Source organism: Ranitomeya variabilis, chromosome 4 (genome assembly GCF_051348905.1).
Source record: "Ranitomeya variabilis isolate aRanVar5 chromosome 4, aRanVar5.hap1, whole genome shotgun sequence".
Taxonomy (NCBI): domain Eukaryota; kingdom Metazoa; phylum Chordata; class Amphibia; order Anura; family Dendrobatidae; genus Ranitomeya; species Ranitomeya variabilis.
This window is the reverse complement of record NC_135235.1, coordinates 770,819,196-770,843,371: the sequence shown is the minus strand read 5'-3', so window position 1 is coordinate 770,843,371 and position 24,176 is coordinate 770,819,196. Positions and strand designations below refer to the sequence as shown.

Sequence of the window (24,176 nt, the reverse complement as noted above, 5' to 3'; positions counted from 1 at the left end):
CAGCCTCGAGAGCTACACCTACGTCTGCGGTGTTGTTTAGCCTGATAGGGACTCTTCCGTTCCTCACGACGGCTAGGGTGCGGGCGACCAGTGGGTTTAGCTTACCCCCACTTGGAGCCCTCGGCTCGATTAACACTTCAACTCCTTCAAGTTGTCGGTTGGTGTTAAGAGGCAGGGAAATGACTGTCTCTTTTTCAGCGGGCAAAGTAATCCGAGTACAGCGGGGCACTTTAATGGCTGCTAGGGGTAGTTGTTCCTTTGCCATCTGTTGAAGTCCAACGGTCCGGATTAGGCGCTGGAACGCCAGACGAGTCGGTTTATGTTTGGTAACTTTCTGCCAGTACTTGGGCCCTTTTCTTGTCAACAGCATAAGATCCAGGTCTTTCAAGATATTCATTCCGATTATTACTGGGGTCTCGGAGCTGAAGCCTTCCTTGACAATGACGATTCCTCGTTTCCCTAGGTCTTGTCCACAGGCCTTCGTATCCATCCAGGCGACTCCGGTTACTGGAATGGGTAGGTTATTAGCCGCAATTATCTTAATGGTGGTATCTGGATCACAAGCAGTTCTTGGTTTGAGGTACTTTTCGTAAAACTGTTCAGAGATCGTGGTCACTTGCGACCCAGTATCCATCAATCCTTGCACAGCAATTCCCTCCAGAATAACTTCAAGTATAGAACTACTCGAGGCAAGAGTACTCCGTTGCTGGTTCTGTTTTTCTACACCCCGTTCTCTGTCCCCCCCTGCTGCTCGAACCTCAGCTGCAGGGGTGTCTAGTTTAACGGCGGCCATTGTGGTGAGACCTGGCGTGGTGGCTCTGCTTGTGGATGTAGCCGATATTCTGTTCGTCGTGGTAACTGATGGTTTGTTCGTTGAGGACAACGATTCGCCCTGTGGCGAGGGTCACCACATGACCAACACGGTCCCGCGGGACGGCTAGGTCGTATCCGCTGGTCTCTCTGTCGTTCTAGTGTTAACTGTGACACCTGTTGCTGTAAATCTGCTACCATCTGTTTCAGCTCCTCGGTGTCACTGTTGGGCTGGTTACTGTTTAATATGGATCTGCACGCAGCGCTCTGAGTCCCCACATCCATGACGGGTCCCCTAGAACGTTCTATGGCTTCCTGCTTGACTTCAGCGAAGGTGAGAGCCGGCGTCATCCGAATCAAGTCCTGTAGCGTACGTTAAGATACTGGTCTCTCAGCCCTATAACGAATTGGTCTCTCAGTACCAGGTCACGAGGAGCCATAGTAGCCAGTTGTTCCCCTTTTGCACAGACTTGTTCAAGGAGTACCTGAAGGGCATCTGCATATTGGGGAATGTCTTCCCATTCAAGCTGTGTCCGTCTAAAGAACAGGTATCGCAGTGTTCCCTGGTACGTAGTAGGTCCATAGGCCTTTTCTAGCACCCGCACCAAATCCTCCAACACACGCTGCCCCCTGACCATCTCCAGTCTGACTGTCATCCATGCCTCCCCCTCTAGCGTCAGTACCGCCATTTCTGCCAAGGTCTTAGGGTCAATATTATACATTTCTCCCAGTATCCGCACTTGTTCCGCCCACTCTGGTACGGGGTAGTTTCGCCCGCCAAATTTCCTGACCTGGTTCACAATGGACACCGGCAGCGGTTTCTGACTGTATACTGGGCCTGGGTGGGAATCTTGCTGGGCACAGATCCTGCCGACTACGCCAGATGAAGTGGACGAGGGCAAGGCCGCCCATGCATATCCATGATCTGGCCCAGCAAAACTTCCACACTCAGATTCCATTTTAACAAACGTATCTTTACTGTTATACATTTTCATTAACACAGCGGAACACAATAATAGACAGTACAAAATATGTCTATTCACAGAAATAACGTGTAATAACAAACTTTCCCTCACTGTCCCTATCCACACGTTACCAGTTCCTTTGCTCCAGGAGGTTATCTTCCCACGTCACAGGCCTGTCTGTCACTGCAGGGAGACGCTCCAGCCGAGGAGAAAACAACAGGGAGTAAACAAAACTCTGTCTCTCAGGTCCAGACTGTAATCCTTGGGGTTCAGCAGGTAGGGCTGGAATGTTCGGCCTCTCAACAGAGGACCCGCTTACAGTTCATGGGCTCCAGGATCTGTGAGGATGTCACCGCTGGGTGCTCCGCAGTGTGGGAGCTGGGAACAATCTGGATGTCAGCTTTCAAGAGAGAGAGGTCATCCAGGCAATCTTCTATATCGCATTTACAGGAGGACGCCAGATCACACACAGATCTCTCTCTGCACAGAGAAGTTTCCCGGGCTCTTCTTCTTCTCCCTTCCCTTCCTTGTCACATGACAAAACAGGGGGGAGTTTAGCCAATACAGTTTGTTTCTCTGTAATCACATTCGGCATAGGTTTAACTTCTGGCCACACGGGGGCAGTGTCTGTCACAGATTCTATGTCAATGATAACAGAACAGTCACAGCCGGCCAGCTCATTACACCCCCACACACAGTATAATGTTCCTACAGTACCACCATACCCCACACACAGTATAATGTTCCTACAGTACCTCCATCCCACCACACACAGTATAATGTTCTCATAGTACCGCTATACCCCCACACACAGTATAATGTTCTCATAGTACCGCCATACCCCCACACACACACAGTATAATGTTCCTACAGTACCTCCATCCCACCACACACAGTATAATCTTCTCATAGTACCGCCATACCCCCACACACAGTATAATCTTCTCATAGTACCGCCATACCCCCACACACAATATAATGTTCTCATAGTACCGCCATACCCCCACACACAGTATAATGTTCTCATAGTACCACCATACCCCCTCACACAGTATAATCTTCTCATAGTACCACCATACCCCCACATACAGTATAATGTTCCTACAGTACCGCCATACCCCCACACACAGTATAATGTTCTCATAGTACCGCCATACCCCCACACACAGTATAATGTTCTCACAGTACCGCCATACCCCCACACACAGTATAATGTTCCTACAGTAACGCCATACCCCCACACAGTATAATGTTCTCACAGTACCGCTATACCCCCACACACAGTATAATGTTCCTACAGTACCGCCATACCCCCACACACAGTATAATGTTCCTACAGTGCCGCCGTACCCCCACATACAGTATAATGTTCTCACAGTACCGCCATACCCCCACACACAGTATAATCTTCTCATTGTACCGCCATACCCCCTCACACAGTATAATGTTCTCATAGTACCACCATACCCCCACACACAGTATAATCTTCTTATAGTACCGCCATACCCCCACACACAGTATAATGTTCCTACAGTACCGTCATACCCCCACACACAGTATAATGTTCCTACAGTACCACCATACCCCACACACAGTATAATATTCCTACAGTACCTCCATCCCACCACACACAGTATAATGTTCTCATAGTACCGCTATACCCCCACACACAGTATAATGTTCTCATAGTACTGCCATACCCCCACACACAGTATAATCTTCTCATAGTACCGCCATACCCCCACACACAATATAATGTTTTCATAGTACCGCCATACCCCCACACACAGTATAATGTTCTCATAGTACCACCATACCCCCTCACACAGTATAATCTTCTCATAGTACCGCCATACCCCCACACACAGTATAATGTTCTCATAGTACCACCATACCCCCTCACACAGTATAATCTTCTCATAGTACCACCATACCCCCACATACAGTATAATGTTCCTACAGTACCTCCATCCCACCACACAGTATACATATCAAAAGAAGAACATGGAAGCATCATGGCCGTAAAATTACAAAATTTTATTAGAATAGTTAAAAATAGTACATACAATACTAAACGTGAAAAAATGGGGAAAACTATACAGAAAACGCCAACCACCACATAGGCAAAGGTAAGATCTCTTTTGATGTCAAAAGAATCAAGATTAGTACCGTATATACTCGAGTATAAGCCGACCCGAGTATAAGCCGACCCCCCTAATTTTGCCACAAAAAACTGGGAAAACTTATTGACTCGAGTATAAGCCTAGGGTGGAAAATACAGCAGCTACCGGTGAATTTCAAAATTAAAAATAGATACTCCATACCGTTCATTATGGCCCCATAGATGCTCCACATAAAGCTGTGCCATATATAATGTTCTGCACAGTTCATTATGGCCCCATAGACGCTCCACATAAAGGTGCCCCATATATAATGTTCTGCACAGTTCATTATGGCCCCATAGATGCACCACATAAAGCTGTACCATATACAATGCTCTGCACCGTTCAGTATAGCCCCATAGATGCTCCATAGAAAGCTGTGCCATATATAATGCTCTGCACCGTTGCCCCATAGATGCTCCACATAACTCTGTGCCATATATACAATGCTCTGCACCGTTGCCCCATAGATGCTCCACATAAATCTGTGCCTTATATATAATGCTCTGCACCGTTGTCCCATAGATGCTCCACATAAAGCTGTGCCTTATATATAATGCTCTGCACCGTTCATTATTGCCCCATAGCTGTGCCATATAGTGCTCTGCACCGTTCATTATTGCCCCATAGCTGTGCCATATAGTGCTCTGCACCGTTCATTATTGCCCCATAGCTGTGCCATATAGTGCTCTGCACCGTTCATTATTGCCCCATAGATGTGCCATATAGTGCTCTGCACCGTTCAGTATTGCCCCATAGCTGTGCCATATAGTGCTCTGCACCATTCATTATTGCCCCATAGCTGTGCCATATAGTGCTCTGCACCGTTCATTATTGCCCCATAGCTGTGCCATATAGTGCTCTGCACCGTTCATTATTGCCCCATAGCTGTGCCATATAGTGCTCTGCACCGTTCATTATTGCCCCATAGCTGTGCCATATAGTGCTCTGCACCGTTCATTATTGCCCCATAGCTGTGCCATATAGTGCTCTGCACCGTTCAGTATCGCCCCATAGCTCTGCCATATAGTGCTCTGCACCATTCATAATTGCCCCATAGATGTGCCATAGAAAGCTGTGCTGCTGCTGCAATAAAAATAATAAAACACATACTCACCTCTCTTGCAGCTCCTCAGCGTCCCGTCCCGGCGTCTCTCCGCACTGACTGTTCAGGCAGAGGGCGGCGCGCACACTATATGGGTCATCGCGCCCTCTGACCTGAACAGTCAGAACAAGAGGACGCGAAGACGGAGCGGCGCCCGGCGTGTGGAACGTGGACAGGTGAATATGTAATACTTACCTGCTCCCGGCGTCCTGCTCCTTCTCCCGGACAGCTGGTCTCCAGGTGCCGCAGCCTCTTCCTCTGTCAGCGGTCACTGGCACCGCTGATTAGATGAATGAATTATGCGGCTCCACCCCTATGGGGGGTGGAGCAGCCTATTCATTTCTCTAATGAGCGGTCCCACGTGACCGCTGAACAGGGGACGAGCTGCGGCACCCGAAGACCGTGGGACGGGCAGGGGGAGCGCCAGGAGCGCCGGGACTAGGTGAGTATGCCTCAGCGCCCTCTCCCCCTCACCCGCCGACCCCACCGCCGACCGTGACTCGAGTATAAGCCGAGAGGGGCAATTTCAGCCCAAAAATTTGGGCTGAAAATCTCGGCTTATACTCGAGTATATACGGTAAATTACTATAATAAATATATGCCAATATAGATAGAATATAATTAGCAAAAAATCAAAAAAATAAGATTCTTAAGCTGCATGACCAGTGCCATGAAATATTAACTATATGCATAGATGTAAGCAGTGGAACATAAATGTACGTATAAGAATCCATATGTTCACCAAAAAAGAATACATATATCCTAAAGGCATGGTATGTTATTGCCCATAGTAAAGCAAGTAAAAAGGCTTGTGAATAAAGAGAAAGGGGCAACCAACCCTGTATAGATTAATGAAAAAACCTTGTGGTTTAACCCTGTGATACAATAAATAGATGATCCATTAGGTATCTTAAATAGCCTATTTATGGGACAAAATTTTTGCCTAAGGTAGCATTCAATAGATGGCATATGTAATGATTACCTGCATGCGGTGGCAGTGGCGATGATATTCTCATAGTACCGCCATACCCCCACACACAGTATAATGTTCTCACAGTACCACCATACCCCCACACACAGTATAATCTTCTCATAGTACTGCCATACCCCCCACACAGTATAATGTTCTCATATTACCACCATACCCCCCACACAGTATAATGTTCTCATAGTACCACCATACCCCCACACACAGTATAATGTTCTCATAGTACCGCCATACCCCCACACACAGTATAATCTTCTCATAGTACTGCCATACCCCCCACACAGTATAATGTTCTCATAGTACCACCATACCCCCCACACAGTATAATCTTCTCATAGTACTGCCATACCCCCCACACAGTATAATGTTCTCATAGTACTGCCATACCCCCACACACAGTATAATCTTCTCATAGTACTGCCATACCCCCCACACAGTATAATGTTCTCATAGTACCACCATACCCCCCACACAGTATAATCTTCTCATAGTACTGCCATACCCCCCACACAGTATAATGTTCTCACAGTACCACCATACCCCCACACACAGTATAATCTTCTCATAGTACTGCCATACCCCCCACACAGTATAATGTTCTCATAGTACCACCATACCCCCCACACAGTATAATGTTCTCATAGTACCGCCATACCCCCACACACAGTATAAAGTTCCCACAGTACCTTCATCCCACCACATACAATATTTTGTTCCCACAATAGTGGCTTCCCACAGACAGAGGATAATGTCCCCACAGGACTGGCATCCCCCTCACACACAGTATAATGTCCCCACAGTACTGCCATCCCCCCACTTTCTAATGTTCCCACAGTACTGCCCCCTACATGCACAATATGGTACCATCCACCTCACTGACTACCTCCGACCACTGACAATTAATAAATACTCACTTAGCCTCATTCTTGGTGCAGATACTAATGAACCCAGGATCTATGAGATATTTACCATACAATAGTTGGATAGGCAGGAGTGTATCATCCATAAAGGTAGCCCACTCGGTTGCTATGATGCCTATGAAGTGACAGGGCTCGGTGGGGTGTGGTATTGGTCACCCTCTTTTTCCCTTCATCTCAATTTCAGTGATATCCACGCTCCAATGACGGTGATACCGCTGAATAGATTAGTGAATCAGGGAGTGGAAAGCTCCTCATCCACCATTCAGCCTTCACTTCTGAGTCTGAGACTCCGTGCACTGCAGGCACAATGACGTCACTGCATCACACCTGTAGTACGGAGCCTCAGTACTCACACCGCACAGACCAGAGCAGCGCTCCTCAGGAACCGGGTTGGCTGAGTAGTGTGTGTGTTTATATCAGGAATTGTGGGGGCATCATATTAAGAGAAGAGCTGTTGGGACTCTCATACTGAATGTGTGGCTGGTAGGGGCCATTATACTGGGGTTGTGGTGGACTGTAAATGTCTCCATACTGAGTGGGGTTTTATTTTGTGTAGCAGGTTGTGGTGGTCATAATTAGAGATGAGCGAATATGTTTGGAAAACGATCGCCAAACATAAATTCGGCACAAATATGGTACATTCGGATTCATGATCGGTAAGTATTTTTCTTAAGATCGGAAAAAGTCAGTAACATTCGGTAAAAGACATAATAGAAGCCGGCAATACATGTGCCATGTTTAGTAAAATCACAGCCACCAATGTGGGAGACTGGGGTTCAAATCCTGGCTCTGCCCTGTTGGACATAATATACCAGTATTGGTCCATAACACTATGGTGCCTACCTCAATAAACATGAGAGAGTCAGGAACAAAGAGAGTCATGCCGGCTCAGACGTCACCTGGATTAACAAGGTCCGCGTCAGATGTCGAGGAACCAGGACAATCTGATGGGCTACAGGACCAAACCATACATGGACAGGGCAAGAGAACCTGGATCTGGTGAAATGATACTATAACAGCAGACCAAATGGGAGAGGATATATGAAGCGTATGAGGAAACTCTGGATGGATACAAGACCTGCATGTCCACTAACTGAGAAACAACTAGTCACCCAACGTTTCAATATCATAAAGAGAAAGCTATTATCACACCTTAAGATGGATCAACTGCACTGTAGATCCACCCCACATGAAGATCTGGAAGAAACACATGCAACCCCCTGAAGATCCTGATCCAACCCTGCAACTTTAGAGTACTGCAGCTGGTCTGAAACAGAAGATCTTAGATAAACTAAATACCATCAATACCAGAGATCGACTGCCAAGGCTCAGCAAAATAAGCCCAACAAACAGTATGCTAGAGAAAGCCAATAGAGCAGCTCTTGCATCAGTACCTACCACCACCATAACTCAGACTAATAACCTGATCTATGCTACTGCCTCAGCAATCATGGAAATGCTTGGCTGTACAACCAGCAAGAACAACAGACGTACATGCTCCACTTGGAAAAGAAGACTGTAGGCAAAGATCAAGGTGCCACGAAGGGAATCAGCCAACTATCAGAAATATAGTAGTGTGTGAAGATCAAGAATAAGACCAAGCTGGACAAGTACAAAGGCCTTACCCCAACTGAAGAGACTGCTAAACAAAGGCTCACAGCACTTGCTGCATTCCACCACCCAGCTTGGCTAACACAAGGAAGAATAGTGCTGATCATGAAGGATCCTCACACAGGAACAGTTCCATCCAACTACCACCCAATAACCTGCCTTACAACAACATGAAAACTTCTGTCAGGCATCATAGCCACCAAGCTACAGAACCATATAAACCAGTACATGAATCCAGCTCAGAAAGGCATTGGGACTGACACCAGAGGCTCTAAGCACCAGCTCCTAGTAGATCGAGCAGTCACTCAAGACTCAAGATCCGGACAGACCAATCTCAGCAAAGCCTGGATTGACTTCAGGAAAGCCTATGACTCAATGCCACACACATGGATCTGTGAATGCTTGGCTCTGTACAATGTCAACAGGAAATTAAGAACCTTCCTCAGAAACTCACTGGGGCTTTGGAGAACAACATTGGAATTCAACTCAAGACAACTAGCACAAGAGACCATCAAATGCGGCATATAACAAGGTGGTGCACTGTCCCCATTGCTGTTCTGCATAGGCTTGAACCCCCTCAGTCAGATAATTAGAGTCTGGCTATGAATACAAGTTCAAGAGTGGAAGCCCCATCAGTCACCTCCTCTACATGGATGACATCAAGCTGTATGAGAAAAACGAACGAGACCTCAATTACTGATCCACGTGACAAGAATCTACAGTGAAGACATCGGGATGTCCTTCATACTGGAGAAGTTCGGCTGGTTTGTAATAAAGAGAGACAAGGTAGTCAAGACTGATGGAGTGGAATTACCAGTAGGGCACATAGCAGATCTACAGACATGCTACAAGTACCTCGGCATTCCACAGGGATATAGTAACCATGATGAGGAGGCAGGGAAAGCAGCAACATCCAAATACCATCAAATGGTAAGACAGGTCCTGAAGAGCCAGGTCAATGGGAAGAATAAAATCTGTGCCATCAATACACATGCCCTGCTAGTTATCAGATACCCTGCTGGCATAGTGTGCTGGCCAAAAGAAGAGATGGAAGCTGCAGATGTGAAAACACAAAAGCTCCTCACAATGCATGGAGGTCTCTACCCTAAGTCTAACACCCAAAGATTGTATACCAACAGAAAGGAGGGTGGTCAAGGCTTGATAAGCATCCAGGCCACCATCACGGATGAAACAAGGAGCATCCAGGAATACAACAGAAAAATGGCACCAAAATATGAGATGCTGAGAGAAAGCCTAAGGCAGCAACAACAACAGGTCTGGAAGGAAGAACAGGAACATGAACGGCCATGGCAAGACAAGCCACTGCATGGGATGTACCATCGACAGATAATGGAGGTGGCTGACATGGAGAAATCCTACCAATGGCTGGAGAAAGCTGGACTCTGAGACAGCACAGAGGCACTAATCATAGTAGCACAAGAGCAAGTACTAAATACCACATCCATAGAAGCAGGAATCTACCACACAACACAAGACCCAAGGTGCAAAGAAACTTCAGAAACCATCTAACGCATAGTGGCAGGATGCAAAATGCAAGCAGGAACAGCATATACTGAACGCCACAACCAAGTAGCTGGAGTTGTATACAGGAACATCTGCACAGCATATGGGCTAATTCCCCCTAAGTCCACATGGGAGACCCCAGAAAAAGTGGTGGACAATGAAAGGGCTAAAGCAATGATAATATATGTGGCAGTGCCAAGTGACAGCAACATTAGAAAGAAGGAATATGAGAAGCTGGAGAAATACCAGAGCCTCAAAGGAGAACTCGAGAAGATGTGGAAGGTGAAGGCAACAGTGATTCCAGTGGTGATAGGAGCACTTCGGAGCAGTGACCCCTAAGTTGGAAGAATGGCTACAACAGATCCCAGGAGCAACATCTGAGGTCTCTGTCAAGAAAAACGCAATGCTGGGAACAACTAAGATCCTGCGCAACAACACTCAAACTCCAAGGCCTCTGGTAGAGGACCCGAGAATGAGGGCAATAAAGGCCACCTCCATTGGGGGTGAGAAGGAAGTTTTTTTATAGATTTCAGTGACCGTGTATAAATATATTATATAGAAAAAGAAAAGTCTGTAATTCTGAAGCCGCGGTAGTGTAAAATCACTGCTGGAGCCGACAGGATAGAGGACATGGATTACATACAGTAAATACAAATAGAATAGGTAGATATATAGATGTCAGTGACAAATACAATTAGTACAGTGTGTGCAACTTACTGTACATGTATTTAATTAATAAACGATAATTTTTCTGAAAAAAATGGTATGGGCTCTGTGAGATCCCCGCTAGCACCGTGAGGAAGTCGCACGGTGCAGAGGCGAGTTCACGGGAGAATTTCACAGCGGTGAATTTCAACTCGCCTCTGCACTGTGCGACTTTCTCATGGTGCTAGCGGGGATCTCACTGAGGTCACCGCAGTTCAGCTCGGATGGGAACACAGCCTCAGTGATGTCACCGCGAGTCACTGACGCTGTGTTCCCAGCAGATCATTCACCAGTGGTTCTCAGCCTGTCACATATTGGCACCGTCCAGATTGAAAACTATTTCTCCCCCAGATATGGATTATGGCATGGGACAGAACCACAGACAGGTATGGTATGTTGTTGTTTTTTTATTTTAGTTTTAGTACAGGAGATCGAGGGCTTTGGTGGAATTAGGCAAGGTTGTAAGTATGGCTTAACTGAGATTATTAAAAGAGTCTGTGTCATTTTTTTCAATTCACTTTATTCTTGCTGTGTCTTTATTTACCATATAACTATAGGATTAGTAATGGATAGGTGTCTTACTCTCCATTATGCAAATTGCCTCTTCGGAGAAAAAGAGGACTTAACTCTATAGCGCCACCTGTTGGAAGTAGCGATCCTACAAGTCACAATCAACCCTCTAACGAGTCGTGCAATATGACTTAGGATAAAAGCCAAATCAGTATCTCAATTCACAGACACGGTGTTTCGGGCTGATGGCCCTCGTCAGTGCAAAGCATGAGAACTGATTTGGCTAGGTGAGAGGCTCTGGACATGGGGTCTAAGGGGTATCGTTTCTCCTTATGGAGAGTGACATACCATCTCTGGCTTGTCAAGGTAAGGAGGCTTATTTGCCGTACAATGCTCCTCTGGGAATTTAAATATGCAAATTGCCTCTTCTAATAATAATAATAATCTTTATTTATATAGCGCCAACATATTCCGCAGCACTTTACAATTAAGCGGGGACTTATACAGACAAATTCAATACAAGTGACATACCATCTCTGGCTTGTCTCTATTACTAAGCCATGGGCTTGATGTCACCTGACAATACAAAGGTGACATCAACTACACAAATTTGAACCCCACTTGCCTTCGCTACAGGGCAAGTGGAAAGAGCCGAGCTAAGCACCAGATTTGGCTCATCTAATAGATGTGCCTTTTCTGGGCAGCTGCGGTCTGCTATTTTTAGGCTGGGGGGGTCAATATCCATGGCCCCTTACCAGCCTGAGAATACCAGCCCCCAGCTGTCAGCTTTAGAAAGGCTGGTGGTCACAAAATGGGTGGACCCCATGCCATTTTTTAAAATTATCTAAATAATTTAAAAAAGAGCATGTTGACCCCTTTATGCTTGATAACCAACCTTGCTGAAGCTGTTAGCTGAGGGTTGCAGACCCCAGCTGTGAGTTTTGCCTGGCTGATTATCAAAAATAGGGGGAACCCATACCTTTTTTTTTTAATTTATTTACAGTACAAGAGGAGCTGCAGAATACCCCCCATCATCTGCTCCTGCTCTCACGGGTATGTTCACACTGGGCGTTTTTGCTGCGTTTTTATATGCTAATTTTCATCTGCTTTTTCTTTTACCAGCAAAGTCTATGAGATTTCAGAAATCTCATACACATTGTTTTTTTGTCATCAGGATTTTGTGCTTTGCTGCGTGCTTTTGACATAGAGCATGTCACTTCTTTCAGAGTTTTTGCAGCATTTTTCACCCATTGACTTGAATGGATGGTGAAAAAAACGCTGCAAATACGCAGGTGGACCTTTTTTTGTAGTGTATTTGCTGCAGAAAAGTCAAGGACAGCCGGATGTGACGTCACACTCGGCTCTGCTACCTCTAGATGGCAGGCTGCATGATGCGTCCATACAGCCTGTCATTGAGCAGAGTGGACCCAAACCCCATTCATTTGAATGGGGGGCTCGACAATACAGTGTTTGACACGCTGTCATATGCATGACAGCGCAGCAAACACCGCTTCTTAACGGCGGTGAAACCATCCCTGCCGGTCAGAGAGCCGCAGTTCCCCCACTGTCAAAAGACAGCGTAAGTGCTCAGCTGTGATGGGAGGTATACAGGATACCTCCGGTCACTGGTGTCCACTGATGGGACAACTGCTCCCATCATCCGACACCTGCTGCTGCTAATACCAGTGAGAGCAGGATCGGATGATAGGAGTATTCATCAGCTGCTTCTGTGCGGTAAATACATAATTTTAAAAAAAACTGTCTGGGTTCCCCCTATTTTTGATAACCAGCCAGGCAAAACTCACAGCTGGGGGCTGCAACCCTCAACTGTCAGCTTCAGCAAGGCTGGTTATCAAGAATAGAGTGGTCCCCACACTGTATTTTTTTAATAATTCTCCCGGTGAACTCGCCTCTGCATGACTTTCTCACGGTGCTCACATACCAAAAAATTACCGCACACTCAGAATTTATATGATGCAAAAGTGTTCAACAAGTTTATTGCCATAACAAAAAAGGTTGCCACAGGGTAATATGAGAAGTACGTGTGGATAGAAACCCAACGTTTCGACCAACCAGGGTCTTATTCATGGGGTTACTTGGTTTCCTGATGTGCATATATAAGTGGCAAAAGAGGAGGGCAGGAGGACAATCCCTTTATTATAGATCCTGTCACTTGGTGTAAGGCGTTGAGAGGACGTAAAACTCCTAATTAGTAGTAGACATCCAGGGGGGTGGCCGTCACGTCCGTGATGGGCCTGTGGTGTCCTGGATACCATACAAGAGCGGCTCTCCCGTGCCTAGTTTGATGTAGTGTGCTGTGATGAGGGGACATGGTGGGTTTATCCTGGATATCCTGCAAGCGCGGCACACCCATGCCAAGCTCGATATGGTGTTCTGGGATGAAGGGGGATGGCGAGTTTATGTGCCCCCAAGAGTATCGCTGCACCAGAAGTGCTGGACCTGTGGTGTCCTGGATCCCCTGTAAGAGCGGCGCTCCTATGCCTTGCTCGATGTGGTGTGCCAACGGGGTTTCTCCCCGAGGTCACCGCAATTCAGCCCAGCTGGGAACGGAGCATCAGTGATGTCACCGCTAGACACTGAGGCTGCGCTCGCAGCAGCTCATTCACCAGTGGTTCTCAGCCTCTACGGTCACATCTTGGCACCGTCCAGGTTGGAAACTCTTTCTCCCCCAGACATGGATTACAGCGTGGGGCAGAACGATGGAGAGGTGAGGGATATTGTTGTTTTATTGTTTTTGGTTTATTACAGGAGATTGCGGGCTTCGGTTGAATTAGGCGAGGTCGTAAGTATGGTTTAATTGAGATTATTAAAGGAGTCTGTGTTATTCTTTCAATTAAAGGACTTTTTTCTGGGTGTCTATGTTTTCTTACAATGTGACTATGGGGTTAGTAATGGGGGCGTCTTATTGGTGCCTCTCCATTACTAACTTCGAGGCTTGATGTCACCGGACAATACAAAGGTGTCACCAACCCCTCCAGCTGTATATGGAGACATGAGTAAAGCAGGCTCAATCCAGGTATAGTGATAATAAACCCATTGGACACTCCCAGTGTGTAACAATATTACTCCAAGGACAAGTATGGAGATATACTTGTGAATCAAGTTGGGATCTCCCCTCTAGCACTCTGCATATGCTATAATAAATCTATAGATTTTTATGAAAAATACATATCCTATAATACAGCCAAATGGTAATACGGCATTGGATATAAATATTTGTTATTGCCACAGTACCGTTTAACCACACTACCGGGGATATCCCCCACCCGTGTCACATGTATCAGCACATCATATAGCTCATATAGCAATAAATAGATAAATAATTATACTCACTGGGAATGTCCGAGCCTACTGGCTCCCTACGCGTGTCGCTACTCCTGGTAGCTTTGTCAGGAGCTACCAGGAGTAGCGACACGTGTAGGGAGCCAGCAGGCTCGGACATTCCCAGTGAGTATAATTATTTATCTATTTATTGCTATACGAGCTACTGTATATGATGTGCTGATACATGTGACACGCGTGGGGGATATCCCCGATAGTGTGGTTTAACGGTACTGTGGCAATAACAAATATTTATATCCAATGCCGTATTACCATTTGGCTGTATTATAGGATATGAATTTTTCATAAAAATCTATAGATTTATTATAGCATATGCAGAGTGCTAGAGGGGAGATCCCAACTTGAGTCACAAGTATATCTCCATACTTGTCCTTAGAGTAATATTGTTACACACTGGGAGTGTCCAATGGGTTTATTATCACTATACCTGGATTGAGCCTGCTTTACTCATGTCTCCATATACAGGGGACATCGATTATGCATGTTTGGGTGTTAATTCACATGCTTTTAAATGTTTTTATGTCTTGTTTTTGCACTTGTTTGTCTTAATAAAGCATTGTTTATAAATTATCATATGGGTTGTGTGTGCACTGTTCTTGCGCCGCTTTCTTTTTCTTCTTTCTGTATAGGCATGGTTTTGGTGCATGAGTAGCACCCCCCTATTCATATCTTTAATCTCACATTAGTGGTGCCCGCTCAACTTTTGTGTTTTCCAACCCCTCCAGCTATTACCCCACTTACCACCGCTAAAGGGCAAGTGGGAAGAGAGAGGGTAAGTGCCAGAATTGGTGCATCTTAGAGATGTGCCTTTTCCGGGGTGGCTAAGAGCTGATGTTTCTAGCCTGGGAGGGCCAGTATCCATGGCCCCTTCTTCGGCTATTAATATCAACCCGCAGCTGTCTGCATAGCCTTTGCTGGTTATTAAATATAGGGGGATCCTATATCACATTTTTGGGGGGGTCCCCCATTATAATAGCCACTAAAGGCTAAGTATACAGTTGTGAGCTGATAATAATAGCCTGGGATGCTCCATGGGTATTACACCCTTCCTAGGCTATAAACATAATATTAAAAACATTATAAACATATAAACAAACTTCTGTGTGTGAATCAGAGCTGAGATCTAACGTGATAGAAGATTACAGTGCGGGGAAGACGGGAAACCTTCATATAGACGGCCGGTGGTGATGGAGTCAGTGACCGACTCTGGCCACATATGTCTCTAGAGCCGTAGTAGTAGATGAAGATGTCGTCCTCACCATGAAGTAGTTATTTCTCATGTCGCGTGTAATGAATATCTCCTGCAGTATTGCTAATGCCAATTCCAGGGTCGGTAAATGAGGCGAAAATTAGCGTTATGGAAGATGAGTCTATGAGGAACGTATTCAGCTGCCGACTCCGAGGAAGAAACTGCTTGTTGTCTGTGGCCTAAATATATAGGTTTTATTAGTAGATGTAAAGAAGGAAACTAAATACTGTAAAATAATAAATCTCCTGATATGTTTCCCTTATTATCTCCAGTAATCGTATTATTACAGGATTCTTATGATGTTACATCGGCTCATCTTCTCATTCAGGTCTCTACAATATCGGATCCTCTCAGTGAAGATCTTCTACAAAAGAGAATTTTCCTGATTTACCCATCACAGATGGATATGGACAGAGACAAGATGGCGGAGAGGATATTACACCTCACCCTAGAGATCCTCTTCCGGCTTACTGGAGAGGTGAGAGATTCTGATGATGTCACATTACATCATTCTTATCTATGGGAATATCAGATGGACAGAACTGGAGAGGTGAGGACTCTGGAAATGTCTGTAGTGAGATTTATTAATGTGTCTCTCCATTACCAGGATTACACAGTGGTGAAGAAGACCTCTGGTGAGCGCTGTCAGGACCCTGTGTCTGAGGGATGGGGAAGACCCCTGAGCCCAATCACGGGGCCTCCACCTCACCCCCTGATCCATGAGGACATCAATGACCAGAAGATCCTAGAACTCACCTACAAGATGATTGAGCTGCTGACTGGAGAGGTGACACCGCTGGGAATGCTGGGACATTATACAGTAACACTATGAAGGGATCGGGGGATGACGGTATCATTGTATGTGTCAGGTTCCTATAAGGTGCCAGGATGTCGCTGTCTATTTCTCCATGGAGGAGTGGGAGTATTTAGAAGGACACAGAGATCTGTACAAGAATGTCATAATGGAGGTTCCCCAGCCCCTCACATCTCCAGGTAATAGACAGGACTAAATACACACGGCCTATAATTATCTGTATGTAAAGAATGAATTCACCCCCTGTATGTGTTTCCTCCAGATCTATCCAGTAAGAGGACAACACCAGAGAGATGTCCCCGTCCTCTTCTTCCACAGGACTGCAAGCAAGAAGATCCCAGTGCTCCTCAGGATCATCAGGTAGATGGAGAGAAGGTGTCAGGAGATCTCCTCTATGATGTGTAGACGCCGGTGAAGGTCTTGTGCTCAGTCTTGTTTTATCCACCAGTATTATATGTTTTATACTTGTGTAGTGAGAACGGTGGAGATGGCAGGATTAGAGCTGATCATAGATGGGACTTCTCCATCTGTCGGTGACTTTTATAATATTTGTTTCAGGGTGAAGATCTGACCCATATTAATACTAGAGAGACATATGTGAGGGGGGATGAGTGGTGTAAAGAGGAGATTCCCACATATGGCTACCCAGGTGAGTAGTAACCACTAAATGCAGAGAAGTCACAGATTCTTCTCATCACCGGCTGTGGCTGCTTTATCGGTGGTGTAGTCCGGCCGTATTACCATGATCACCATTTTGCCTCTAGACCACAACATTTTCCTCCGCCCAAAACTGTTCTAATGACTTTGGTCACTGAAAGCCCTTTTCTATAGAACTTACAACCCGGTAGATCCAACTACCCCCTGGGTTTAGGAGACGCTGTTACCTGCCCAGATCTGTGAACTATAAAGCCAAATGACAGCGTACGTAGAATGTGCTGACAAGATAGAAAATCACTTGAAGAAAAATATTATGATGGGCCTGTAAGAGAAAGCGGAGGGTAATGATGCTGTTGGCTTCCTAGAACCCTGAGATCTTATCGGATGAATCTCCCTTCTCTCCCTTCTGTGCTGCTGAATGTGATCATATGGTCCCTACAAGACCAGGTCCAGTCTTTCTGGCCAAACTTCACTTTTATGATCGACAACATTAAATGTGCAGTGAGGCCAAGTGTGAATTTCTGGACAATAACAGAGTTTCCCTTTATCCGGACTTTTCACTTTGTATTAAAACCGACTAACTTCCAGGAGGATTGTGATAATCTACATAAACCCATCACACCGGTGCCATGATATATCTCTGAGCTGTGCGTGGCTGATGGCTGTAATATACATTTATTCCCGCCTGCAGGAGATGTGTTGGCTCCAGCCCTGGTTTCATGGATTCACTCCACCTCATAAATTACATTGTTTTATCCTAAGAAATTTATATTACTGCACAATCTCTCCTGAAATGGGGAGCAATATTATTTCCTCTAATCTTCTGGTCAGGATTCATAGTAGCTCCAATGGTCCACCATAAATGAATGCAGCTCTGGTTTACTGTTGTGTCATCTGTATTTGTAGTTTTCAGTTATTGAGATCCTCGTGCTCTGTGGGCGGGGCTTTATGTGGTGCTCTGGGGCGGGGCTGTGGGCGGGGCATTATGTGGTGCTCTGATTACATATTCATCTGTGTTGGCTTATGATAGGTCGCTGATCCCTCACTGACCTGCCCCCATTTTTACATAATGCATATAATAGTGGCGATATTGTTGATAATGCCTATAATATTGTGGCTATTGGGAGGCTTAGAAAAAAAATTACATCCAGCAAAATGACACCAGCAGCGCCTGTCCAGTAGCATCTATCTCTCATAGATGCTACTGGACAGGCGCCGCCATCGCCGGTGACGTTTTGCTGGATGTAATTTATTTTTTCCAAGCCTCCCAATAGCCACAATATTATAGGCATTATCAACAATATCGCCACTATTATATGCATTATGTAAAAATGGGGGCAGGTCAGTGAGGGATCAGCGACCTGTCATAAGCCAATACAGATGAATATGTAATTAGAGCCCCACATAAAGCCCCGCCCACAGCCCCGCCCCAGAGCACGAGAATTTTATTAACTGAAAACTACAAATACAGATTAACCCATTTCTGACCTCGGACAGGATAGTACGTCCGATGTCAGCTCCCCTGATTTGATGCAGGGCTCCGTGGTGAGCCCGCATCAAAGCCGGGAGATGTCAGTTGTTTTGAACAGCTGACATGTGCCCGTAATAGTGGCGGGTGAAATCAAGATTCACCCGCCGCTATTAACTAGTTAAATGCCGCTGTCAAATGCAGACAGCGGCATTTAACCGGCGCTTCCGGCCAGGCAGCCGGAAATGACGGCATCGCCGACCCCCGTCACATGATCGAAGGTCGGCGATGCTTCTCCATTGTAACCATAGAGGTCCGTGAGACCTCTATGGTTACTGATCCTCGGCAGCTGTGAGCGCCACCCTGTGGTCGGCGCTCACAACACACCTGCATTTCTGCTACATAGCAGCAAACATCAGATCGCTGCTATGTAGCAGAGGCAATTGTGTTGTGCCTGCTTCTAGTGTCCTATGGAGGCTATAGAAGCATGGCAAAAGTTAAAAAAAAAAAGTAAAAAAAAGTGAAATAAATAAAAAAAATATAAAAGTTTAAATCACCCCCCTTTCGCCCCATTCGAAATAAATCAATAAAAAAATAATCAAACCTACACGTATTTGGTATCGCCGCGTTACGAATCGCCCGATCTATCAGTGAAAAAAGCATTAACCTGATCGCTAAACGGCGTAACGAGAAAAAAATTCAACACGCCAGAATTACGTTTTTTTCTTTAAAAGCCCAGCCCTAAAAATAAAGACCAGAGACTATTTGGACAGACAATGAGCGTGTGTCTCTCTGATTATTGCTTCATTGCGTAGGTACCTAAAAGACAGAACACCTGAGTAGGTTGGAAATCCCCTCTCTAACACAAGGCACACAGAGAGCTTCTGTGTGAAGGACACAAAAACAGTGGCACTGAGAAAAAGCAGGCTGGGCAAGCAGAGGTCATAAATATCCACCTCAATAGACTTCAATGCAATAGTAAAAAAGTGCATAGTGCAAATAAGGTGCAAACATTATACCAATTATCCGAAAATGTAGAGGGCTTAATATGGCTTAATGTGGGAGAGTATACATCACTGTAAATAAACCCATGAGACAAATATCACTGCCCTAGGGAAAAAAGCGACACTCAAACAAAGTACTACTTACCCATGTCGCCTGTCAGCGTGTGTCCAAGGCAGCTCCGACTCGCGTTTCGCGTGGGCGTCTTCAGGAGGCTGCCTCCTGAATGTGCATTGGAGCAGCCTTGGACAAACGCTGACAGGTGACATGGGTAGGCAGGACTTTGAGTGTCGCTTTTATCCCTAGGGTAGTGATATTTGGCTAATTGGTTTATTTAGAGTGATGTATACTCTCCCACATTAAGCCCTCTACTTTTTCAGATAATTGGTATAATGATTGCACCTTATTTGCAAGGTCCGACGCTGACGCTAGTGTGAAAGTAGCCTAAGCGTGAACTTCAAGCTCAAGGAACATCAGTGTCAGATCGCACCATCCGTCATTGTATGAGCCAAAGTGGACTTCATGGGAGACAACCAAGGAGGACACCATTGTTGAAAAAAAAAATCATAAAAAAGTTAGACTGGAATTTGCCAAGCTACACATTGACAAGCCACAAAGCTTCTGAGCGAAAGTCCTATGGACAGATGTGACAAAAATGGAACTTTTTGGGCAAGGCACATCAGCTCTATGTTCACAGACAGAAAAATGAAGCATGTCAAGAAAAGAACACTGTCCCTACTGTGAAACATGGAGGAGTCTCTGTTATGTTCTGGGGCTGCTTTGCTGCATCTGGCACAGTGTGTCTAGTATCTGTGCAGGGTACAATGAAATCTCAAGACTATCAAAGGATTCAAGAGAGAAATCTGCTGCCCAGTGTCAGAAAGCTTGGTCTCAGTCACAGGTCATGGGTCTTGCCACAGGATTATGACCCAAAACACACAGCTAAAAACACCCAAGAATGGTTAAGAGGGAAACATTGGACTATTCTGAAGTGGCCTTCTGTGAGCCCTGATCTAAATCCTATTGAGCATCTTTATCCTTTGCTAGGTGAAGAGAATGGGGCATCAGACTGCGCTGCTCGCCTGTCAGGATAATGTACCAGAGAAGTCCAAGTAGATGTAGTAGAGAATTGACTTTATTTCTACGCGTTTCATGGTGTTCACGCCACTTCCTCAGGACAGTCTATACACATACAGGGTCTTGTATTTATAGCAAAAGAAGGCACATGGAGACGCCACAGGAGACAAAAAACACCACACCCAGTGGGCGGGGAATCCGACTTAAACACATATTCAAACACATATGTACGTCATAAAACACACGAAACAATCATAAAATATAATTGAGTATAGCACTTAAAACCATTGCTCATACATGTAAAAATCTAAATACAAAATTACACATTAAAAAGAGTAGTTAAGCAAACGAATACCTTTTGCAAGCTGGGGGAGTGCTAGAACCTACGGTGGTAAAACATTTATTCATTGTCAGGACCCTGCTACTGATGTATTAAGCCGTGGGTGGATTTGATTGGATTGTTTTGTTTGGTGGTGGTTTCACAAGAGTCTGTGAAACCAAAGAGATAACAGTGGAAAACAAAACAAAAAAACTCCCAAAAAATCCCTGAGAATATATATTTTTTCTTTTTTTTTCTCTCTTTTCCCCTCTCCTTTCTAAAAAAATGAATAAAAACAAACGTTATAACGTGCAGAGGAATAATGAGGTTCTACAGGAGAACAGAGCAGAATCCATAGAAATATCCAAATCAATTGAACAAATCAGTTGTTTTGTTGCGTCCATGGGGATTTATATTGTTCAGCTTGTGAATCCAGAAGATCTCTTTTCTGTTAAGAGGATTATCAAGGGGGACATGGTCAATAGGGATCACCCTGAAGGAGATCCTTTTGTTGTGATATATTGCATAATGCCTGGAAAGGCCATGCTGTAAAACTCCTTCTTTTATATTCTACCTGTGTGAGTTTATTCTTTTATGCAGCCGTTGCGTTGTCCTGCCCACATATCATTTCTTACATTCGCATATAATGACATAGATGACAAAACTGGATTGGCAAGTCACATGGGATTTGATTTGAAACTCATCTGAATTTCCGCTGTCTGATGAATGATCATCTTGGGAGGCCACATCTATAGGAGCCTTGTCTGGGCTTTTTTGTAGAGGGACTGAGATCCTCTTTCTTTTTTAGCCGGCTGGGGGCCAACATGTTTTTCAATGTTGGGGCCCTTCGATATCAGGGGATTGCTGGGAAGAAGCTTCCCCAATATGGGATCATTAAGAAGTATGCCCCAATGATTTTTCAGAACCAAACGAATTCTCTTGTTCTGGGCTGAAAAAGTAGTAATAAAATTGAAACTATACTTAGTATCAGCTGCTGATTTTTTTGTTTTTATATTATTAGAGATTAAGTCTATCTGTTCTATTTTTTTGCTTTCAGAGAAGGCTCTATGGATCAATTTTTTTGGGTAACTTCTTTCAAGAAATCTATGTGATAAAACTTTTGATTGGCTAATGAAATCTATGTCCATACTGCAGTTCCTCTTGATTCTTTTGTATTGGTTGAGTGGAATATTCCTCAACCATTTGGTGTAGTGTCCACTTTGATAATGGACATAACTGTTCGCATCCACAGGTTTAAAGTAGGTTCTTGTATGAATTTTTATATTGTCGTGAAAAAAAGTAAGGTCAAGGAAGTCACCTGTGTCAGGGTTTACTACGGTGGAGATTAATCTCACGAGACAGAAGAGGGAGCGTCCTCTCAAACATCACCACTTATCACAAATGAAATAGTAACAGATGGAAATAAGGTTGCAATTGACGATACTGATGGGTGAAGCTCTCTGGTGCCTTTTTCACCCAGGGCTTCCTTCCAGAACAATGTCATCACGAAGTACCTCTCAGTAAAATCAGTAAAATGAAAAAACACCCCAGAGGGAAAAGAGGGGGTGGAAAACAAACAAAAAAGGGAGGCCATCCCTGATATAAAAGTTGTACCAACAAATTTTTTATGGGGCCTATTTTGTATGGATCTTATGAGGCCATAATGAACTGCATGGAGCATTATATCGGTCTCCTGATTCAATATGGATATTCAAAAACACTTAACCTACTGATGTCTCAATTCATTTTACTTTTATTGGTATGTATTTTTTTTTTTGACATTTACCGGTAGCTGCTGCATTTTCCACCTTAGGCTTATACTCGAGTCAATAAGTTTTCCCAGTTTTTTTGCAAAATTAGGGGGGTCGGCTTATACTCGGGTCGGCTTATACTCGAGTATATAGGGTACTTATTTTTCAGCCCAGAACAAGAGAATTCATCTGGTTCTGAAAAAACATTGGGGCATACTTCTCAATGATCCCATATTGGGGAAGCTTCTTCCCAGCAATCCCCTGATAACGTTTGTAAGGGCCCCAACACTGAAAAACATGTTGGCCCCCAGCCGGCTAAAAGAGGATCTCAATCCCTCTACAAAAAAGCCCAGACAAGGCTCCTATAGATGTGGCCTCCCGAGATGCCTATGCTGCCCCAGGATCATTCATGATGCAAAAACTTTTTCATCAGACAGCGGAAATTCAGATGAGTTTCAAATCAAATCCCATGTGACTTGCCAATCCAGTTTTGTCATCTATGTCATTATTTGCGAATGTAAGAAATGATATGTGGGCAGGACAACGCAACGGCTGCATAAAAGAATAAACTCGCACAGGTAGAATATAAAAGAAGGAGTTTTACAGCATGGCCTTTCCAGGCATTATGCAATATATCACAACAAAAGGATCTCCTTCAGGGTGATCCCTATTGACCATGTCCCCCTTGATAATCCTAATCGAGTCCAGACTCTCAACAGAAAAGAGATCTTCTGGATTCACAAGCTGAACACTATAAATCCCCATGGACTCAACGAAACAACTGATTTGTTCAATTGATCTGGATATTTCTATGGATTCTGCTCTGCTCCCCTGTAGAACCTCATTATTCCTCTGCACGTTATAACGTTTGTTTTTATTTATTTTTTTTTAGAAAGGAGAGGGGAAAAGAAAGAAAAAAAAAAAAAGAAAAAAAAATATATTCTCAGGGATTTTTTGGGAGTTTTTTTGTTTTGTTTCGTTTTTATTTTCCACTGTTATCTCTTTGATTTCACAGACTCTTGTGAAACCACCACCAAACAAAACAATCCAATCAAATCCACCCACGGCTAAATGGCTCAAAACATCAGTAGCAGGGTCCTGACAAAGAATAAATGTTTTAACACCGTATGTTCTAGCACTCCCCCAGCTTGCAAAAGTTATTCATAATAATAATAA

General features: G+C 44.7%; 1 protein-coding gene across 1 annotated transcript in view; it reads left to right on the top strand.

Moving 5' to 3' along the window:
* LOC143766944 (oocyte zinc finger protein XlCOF8.4-like) overlaps positions 1–24,176 on the top strand; it is an 82,114-nt gene that overhangs the window by 19,929 nt on the left and 38,009 nt on the right. The window contains exons 2-6 of the mRNA XM_077254960.1: positions 16,241–16,390; positions 16,520–16,699; positions 16,782–16,905; positions 16,989–17,086; positions 17,285–17,375. Of these exons, the coding sequence (XP_077111075.1) occupies positions 16,313–16,390; positions 16,520–16,699; positions 16,782–16,905; positions 16,989–17,086; positions 17,285–17,375 (571 nt within the window). The 5' untranslated portion in view covers positions 16,241–16,312. The remainder of the gene's footprint in view (positions 1–16,240; positions 16,391–16,519; positions 16,700–16,781; positions 16,906–16,988; positions 17,087–17,284; positions 17,376–24,176) is intronic.